The following is a 7,917-nucleotide window of genomic DNA, read 5'->3' on the forward strand; positions in this document are numbered from 1 at the left end:
TGCCCAGTTTCGAGGGAAGGGGACTCCACGAGACAATATAAACCCATAAAACTCAAGTCATTGATGCCCCGCTCATTCTTTATATGCATCAAGATGCTCTTGAGATGTAGATGTTAGTTTATTTTGCACTGAAATATGTCAAAACACTGAAATGCTGAAAGAAAAATACATGATCTGCAATGAAACTTTTGATCCATATTTCATAGCATTCACAACTGCCTAAATAATATGGAATTGCCATTGGCCGCAAATTACAAAGTCTGCGCTAAATAAGCAAACCTTATACAATTCTAGTGCGCTACCATAATTTTTAGACTGCGGAATTCTACAAAATAAATGAATTTGGAACTGCCTAGTGGTCTACAATCCCAGTAATCAAGCAATCCATGCACACTTTGTATAATAAATGGATTTTGCTTGAATAACAAACTAACTTGTTGTACAATTCTACAAGCAGACAAGATAACAAACCTATAAGAGAAGATATGGAACCATGGAAGTACAGGGAGATTGAAAACACAAGCCTGGCGTGTTCTTCACAGCAGATAATGTTGATTATTTCTTATAAACCGTACTTACTATGTTCAACTGAACTGAAGTATACTAATTAAATTTGGACTAACCATGCTGTCCTAATACATCAACCAGGAAACAATTTCAAAATATACAAATAAGATCATGATGAGTAGTTTATTTGTTAATCACAATGGACACAAATTTCAAATTGGCTTCAAGAAATAACATCATTTGTACATCTATGACTTACGAACATCAGAGCAAATATTTTTACGATACCAGCCTGAACTTCAAACAAAATTGTCCTGACGAACAACTATCCAACTGTACCACCCTGCACATCAAGAAAAAAAACATCACATACTCACTGCATTCCTAGATTTAGAGTGTTTTTGTGGCTCTATTATGTGAAACACCTTCACTGACAGAAAGTAGTGGTGCCAGTTGTTTAAGGAGAATAATAATCCACACACCATAGCCAGGACATATTTTTTTCTTTCACATTTGCATACAAAGGAAAAAGCTCTGTAGAAAGATATTACCTGCACTTGGAAAGGAATCGATTGCAGTAGCGGTTGCATAAGAAATGATGCACTGATTTCTCTAAAACCTTTCCTGCTTATTCACACTTACAAAATTCAAATAAAGACCATCAAAAACAATTCGAACAGTCTGGTCAGTTCTAGAGGATTTTCCATATGTGACACTCTCCTGAATGTTGAATCTCAGCAATGTTGTAGAGGAGTAGACCAGTCTAATTAATTAGATTTACATGTTTGTAAGTCTCGATCCTAGAAACTTGCAAACCTACGGTTCAACAAAGGCTGCAATTTACTTTTTACTGAAAGATATGTTATCTATTGATCTCTCTCTATCTTATGGCTGAGATGAACATAATTGTGGAAAGAAGCCTCCACTGAAATTTTAGTCTCCACTGCGCGCCACCAACCAATTTCCGAACTAAGGAGGCGGAGGGGGAGTTGCATTACCAGATTTTGAAGCCTAGGACGGTGTGGTAGTGTGAAGCTGCTGCCGCGGCAGCAACTGCAAAATAAGGTACAGTTATACACACCCAGCACATAACTTGGGATCAAAATTGTGAGAGTAGCGTATGATATAACAGCTATACACACACAAATAGTCATGGAGTAGCAGCTTAGGACATGCAGAGATAAGATGTGCAACTGAACATGGAGAAAGAAGGTTCCAGCGGTGGTGGAACTCACCTGCGATGCCGTTCTTGTCGCCTTCGCCATCACGTCGCCTTCGCCATCACGTCGCCTCCTGGTTGTCCACTCGTGGGCTTCATGGGGGACCCTCGGTCGTGGCACCGGGCCTCGATGGAGTGCGGCAGGCTGCTAGCGGCGGAGCGGCTGACGCAGGGCGCCATGGCGCTGCGCAGGGACCCGACGACGCCCGACTTCCTGCTGCTCCCACCGATCTTCTGGTTCCCAGCGCTCTCCTCAGCCTCGCGAATTGCAGGGGCGCCCGCCTCCTCCTCCTCCTCCAACCACCTCCCGCTCCACCGAAAGAGATCGCCGAGCGGAACACCTTCATTGCCGCGCGCCTCGCCGCCTACTCCCTGCCATGTCCGACCTCCCCGTCTACTGTTGCGACCCCTCGACGCTCACCAGCCCCGCGCCGGGCCAACCTCCGCAGCGTCTATCTCGGGGTGGATTAGGAAGCACGCCGAAGAGGAAGGGAAGGGAGGGCCGGCGGCGCAACGTTGCTACGGATCCGCATTTCTCAATCCAGGGAAAGATAGAAGGGGAATCGTGCCCAAAAATCACGGGGTTGTGGGGCGGGGCCGCCGGGATCGGGGACGTGGAGTGCTAGAAGAATCGCAGATCACGCGTCTGCTCGGCAGAACATTTCATCTCAGACGTTCATCTAGACGGCAGACCGTTCGCCTAATATAGGCAGTAGGATGTGCTTAGATTGATCTGATCTGACGGTACAGGTTATTCTGTGTATAGTTTGTTGTGTGGTTTTGGGAGAAGTCATGTTTGCTTTTTTAATAGTAGTATAGATTATGGGCCGGTGTCCTGCTGCGCTATAGCCTTGATCAGTGCGACCCATGCACTCAGATGGGCGACAGGCCTGGGCCGTATCCGCTGGGATAAAACTCGAAATTTTCAGACGACGCGAGACCCATGGCCCCGTTCATTCGCCTTCCCCCACTGCACTACCCAGGTCTCGAGCTCTCCCTCAGAAAAAAAAACCTAGGTCTCGAGCGATGGCGCCGCCGCCGCCGCCGCCGGCGGAATGCCCAAGTCGAACCACCGTGCTCGATCTCGACGACGACCTCCTCCGCGAGGTGTTCCTCCGCCTCCCCGGCCTCCCGAGCCTCGTCCGCGCCGCCCTCTCCTGCCGCACCTTCCTCTCCGCGGTCCGTTCCTCCCCCGCCTTCCGCCACAGCTTCCGGGCTCTCCACCCGTCTCCCTTCGTCGGCCTCTTCGTCCAGCGCAGAGGCTTGAAGCCTGAGGCCTCCTCTTTCAAGGCCCACCACAGCCGCCCGGACCCGGACTTCGAGGCCGCTGCCCGCGGCGGCGATTTCTCCCTCAGCGGCCTCCCACTCCCAGGCGCCGACGGCAGCCAACACGGCTACAAGGAGGATGAGGGCATCGATGAAGAAGATAGCAACAACCAGGAGGAGCAGTGCGAGGAGGACGACGACGAGGATGAGGAGTACGAGGAGGAGGAGGAGGAGGCCTCCCACGTGTGGGAGATTGAGCGATGTTGCGACGGCTACGTGGTCGTCTTCAACCAGAGGGCCAAGCAGATAGCTGCCTACAACCCTCTCACCCGGGCATTGCATCTCTACCCCTCGCCGCCCCGCCTCTTCTCCGATGCCATTAACTTCGAGTTCCACATTATCTCCTCCCAAGAGGACCCCGGTGCACCACCCCGCGTGCTGTGTTTTGATTTCAACTTGTTTCAGGAGAAGGCGGTCGTCCGCCTCATCTCGTCGGACAACAGCATCAAGTCCAAGTGCCGGAAGTTCCCTGGCACCGGGAGCGAGGTCACTGGCAAGATGGTGAATGGGTCTGTCTATTGGACGCACGCGGGGAAACCCTACATCACCGTGCTCGACACCGCGACACTGAAGTTCACTAAAATGGATCTACCGCCGCTCTTGGCAGACCAGGAAGGCCGTAAGTGTGCTTTTGTGTTTGGTAATACCAAGGATGGGAGGCCCTGTATCGTTTCCCCAGATTTGTGGGGTGCTTGCTCGCTTGATGTCTTTTTCTGGAGACCCGAGGATGAGTATTATGACGATGGTCGCAATTACTGGCTGTACCAGACATTTCCTTTGAAAACAATTCGCCAGTTCGTTAAGTTCACGAAAGGAGACGATGGATTTTTCATTGTGCGGCTTATGGATGTTATAGATGGAATCCTGTACCTGCGTACCGAGTATGACGGGTGTACCGAGGCTCCTCAGTTTTTGCTATCCTTTTGCCTCGAAACAGCAGAGCTGAAAATGATATGTGAAGATTATCACAAGCCTGTCCGTCCCTACATCATGGCCTGGCCTCCTTCTTTGGTACAAAATGATGAGGTAAGCGCATGTATATACAGTTTCTTTCCATGAGAGCACTGATTTAGTGAATTGTTGTGGAAATCGGCTATCCACTCTTACTGTACATGATTTCCATTTTGCAAATCTGATTCATTTGAAAATTGAAATTACTCAACCATATAAAGTCTAATACTCTTTGACAGTGCTATATCTGATATGGACAGTTCACAGTTCTATGCTCATAGTGTGCACATATGATATATCATACCCTTGTGGCACTGTATGTGGCTTGTTATGTTATTCTTTGCTTTCCCGCAAGAAAATGTTATTCATCGTTACTATTCTCATAAGCATATGTTCTTATACTTGATGTTGGGCTCAACATTCTGTTGGGTGCTTACCGCAGTGTATTTTCCATTGAGGTAACATCGGTGGATCTGTGTAATTTAATTTGAAGTAGAGAGACTGTAGTATTTGTGCTGTTCACAATACTTATATAGTAATCTGTAAATTCTTTAGGGTCCCTGTTCAAAAGATCAAGCTTTGTCTACCGCAAGCTCTGAAGGATGTGATGTGAAGGCTGGAGGTGGCCAAACATTGCCTGCATCTGTTGCGAAAGCATAATAGGTAACGCCATGGACTGAAGGTTATATATAAACTAGTTGAATGCCCGTGCGTTGCTACAGGTAATAACACATATATTTTTTGTCTCGATGCTGATAATATAGGTGAATTAATCAAACAGATAATTAAATGACATAAGTAGACGATGGGAGCCACCCTCATAAGTTACATTCTTCCTCGTTTCTCCACTCAAATAGATATCTCAACATAGTTTCACCTATTTTTATGATTGTTCACGATGGATTGTGCAAACAAATTACTGCAGCATGTAGTTGCAATTAACATATAACGCCCCTGTAGACATAATGGGTCAGAGAAGGTCTACAAAATAGGGAATTCCTAATCGAGCAAAAAAAAACCAAAATTTCATCTACTGTGCAAGGATACTATTTCCCATTTCCGACCAGAAAATTATTGATATTTTAACCTTGTGAGATTTGTCATAATATGAGTTAGACAACACAATTTTAAAGAAGCATCTTTGCGTCGGTTAGCTAGAATAAACCAGTGTCGCTCGAATTTACTCGCTGCTGCTACTTTTCTAATTCTTTCTCACGCCGCTGCCTTTTTCTTCATCTACCCTATCAACTCGCCTAAGTCTCCCTGCCTAACAACCAGCCAGTGCCACCCATGATTGGCGGATGTTGACGTGGGCCGCTTGGCTGCCCCTTGCCCGAGTCACTGCTTTAGCTGGCGTCGTCCATCCCTTCAAACCTATCACCATCTCCGACGCCTTCGACCTTCCGCTTAGCCGCACTCTAATCTGTAAACCCACTATCTTTTTTTTTTCGTCCACCCTATTGAAGCCCACCTCTCCCTGCCTAACCGCCCGCCACCGCCACCTGCAGTTGACAAGTGCTCACGCACTCCACCTAGCCCTTTGCCTGCTCGAGTCACCATCGCCGGCACCTGCCACCGCCACCCACAGTTGACGAATGTTGACACACGCCACCTCGCCCTTCCCCTATTCAAGTCACCGCCTCCATCACCGTCGTCAGCATGCCATCCCTCTAAACCCTACCATATACAGTGCCACTAACCTCCCGCACCCCTCACTCGAATCCTTTTATCCCGTGCCTCTCATGTGTCACAAGTGACATGGAAGGCGGCAATATTTTTTTACCTCTAGCAAGGTCATGATGAATCGTTGTATGCCGCAGCCTACCGTCTCAGGATCAGTGCTAAGTGTGCATTGCACACACAAAAATACTAAAAATGTCCATTCCTGTACGAAAAATACAAATAAATGTTCTCACTGAGATCAAAGCATGTTTCAGATTCATCTTGATAAACATCAGTGTGTCGAAGCCTACTAAGCACCAAACATATCGTGATAAACCATGTTAACAACCGAGGCTTTTATTTAGAGAGCTAAAGATACAAAGTTTACACACAGTAATCTTTACTCAAGAAATCTTGAACTGACTATCGAGGATTTATTTAGCTGCATCCCATGCAGTCAGAAACTACAGATTGCCAAACAGCTTTTGCTTGTACTAATGTTCAACTACAGTATGATAAACCACAACTTTGACTATTGTATGATAAGCGACACTGCAACAGTAACTAACCATCCTCCATCGCCTCATATTTCTCACAACACCATCCAATCCTTGATGCACAAAACCAACCTTCATTGTTCTGCTCAGAGGAGAAGGAGACCGAAAAGGATATCCCAATTTTATTGTAGTAAGAAAATGAAACTAAGTAACAAAAGCAAACCTTCTCCCATTCACTTTAGTTAAATCCAAATGGCCATGTTGTGCTTGGAGGTCAAGCTAGAGAAGATATCAATATGATATTGAACGGACATGATGAGAAAAGGTCTTCAAACTAAAGATAGCACACAAACAAAGATAAGCATCAGGTTGGCCTTCACACAGAGCATTGTCAGATTATGTGTTTAATCTACAGATGTCTGCTACAACAATTCGAAGTCATATAGGAAAAAAAATACATAAAACCAGATCGAGGGAAAAAAGCGAACACATCTTCAAATTAGAAAAAAAAACATTATCTACAGATAATTTCTAGCATGATACACGGTCAAACCATAAATTAGATCACCAAACTACAATCCATATGCTACGTATTTTAGAACAACCTCTTACTTATATTTATAAGTGCATTAATATTCCAAATTGTGAACCTACTTTAGAGCTCTTGCAACACAGTTCGTAGTTGTAAGTATGTTATGGGCAATATGATTCTCCCCATTCCTTATGTAGCAAAAATCACGTGGTAGAGTCTTGCAGTGTCTTGGGCAAGAAGATTAACTTCCGGACAAGAAAATGATGATAGTATGTGTCAAATTCTTGCTAGTATAAAGAAGAGCAAGGACGTTACCTTGGTGTTTTTTTTCAGGAATGTTACTTTGGTTTACACAAGCAAGTAATCATACGCGAGCCTCGCTGTATAAGTTAAGCTTGTTTAAATGTATGAACTTCATCATGAAACTATTATCAAGAAGTAATGATCATATTATGTCGATATATCTGTAAAAAAGCAAAGTTAACTACTACAGCATGACAACGGGCCGTTTAAACCTCCTCTGACTGAATTATATTATGAACTTAAATCACTAACGATAGTCAGCATAAAATTGCGCGTCATTGATCATGTTCAGAAAGAGGTTGCCTAAAATAATAGTGCAGATTTTTGGAAGCAAAATAAGTTAGGTTGCCTAAGATAGTAAGACCACTTACATCAAAATGCCCCTGGCAGATGCCTCATAGACCAGTCACCAGTATCATATTAGGGACCAGCCACATTACACATACCTAAGGTAGTAGGTAGATCAAAGTGAGCACACATATTCAGAATGGAAGAATATCTCGAAAATTCAGAACGTAAGAAGATCTCCAAGAATAGATAAGCTGATGTTCAAGTGTCCAGCTTAAGATATGTTTACTTGCCACTGTGCTTTCCTAGCCAATCCAAGCAGATGGGGTGGAACGGGAGTTTGAAGATCGCAACCTGAACGAAATAACTAAGAAAATCAGGTGAATAAACCCAACACATAATACATGATTAAAAACATCAATTACGTACAATGTTTGTGGCAAGTTAAAACCACAGTTAGCAAACCTTGATCCCTAATGTGATGATCAGAAGGGAGCGGCAACCAGGCTGTTAAGGAGAAGTTGACACCATCGCCCCGGTGGGAAGATGACCGAGAGTGACGAGCCCCGGGCAACACGGGGACTCGACGACAGTGGCCGCTCTATGCGTGTACTCCATCGCCGTGGTCCTGT

General features: G+C 45.3%; 1 protein-coding gene across 1 annotated transcript in view; it reads left to right on the plus strand.

Moving 5' to 3' along the window:
- Positions 1–2,752: 2,752 nt before the first annotated feature.
- LOC119332938 overlaps positions 2,753–7,917 on the plus strand; it is a 6,855-nt gene continuing 1,690 nt past the window's right edge. Inside the window, exons 1-2 of the mRNA XM_037606019.1 lie at positions 2,753–4,078; positions 4,559–4,666. Of these exons, the coding sequence (XP_037461916.1) occupies positions 2,753–4,078; positions 4,559–4,663 (1,431 nt within the window). The 3' untranslated portion in view covers positions 4,664–4,666. The remainder of the gene's footprint in view (positions 4,079–4,558; positions 4,667–7,917) is intronic.

The sequence above is a fragment of the Triticum dicoccoides genome, chromosome 7A (genome assembly GCF_002162155.2).
Source record: "Triticum dicoccoides isolate Atlit2015 ecotype Zavitan chromosome 7A, WEW_v2.0, whole genome shotgun sequence".
NCBI classification, from domain to species: domain Eukaryota; kingdom Viridiplantae; phylum Streptophyta; class Magnoliopsida; order Poales; family Poaceae; genus Triticum; species Triticum dicoccoides.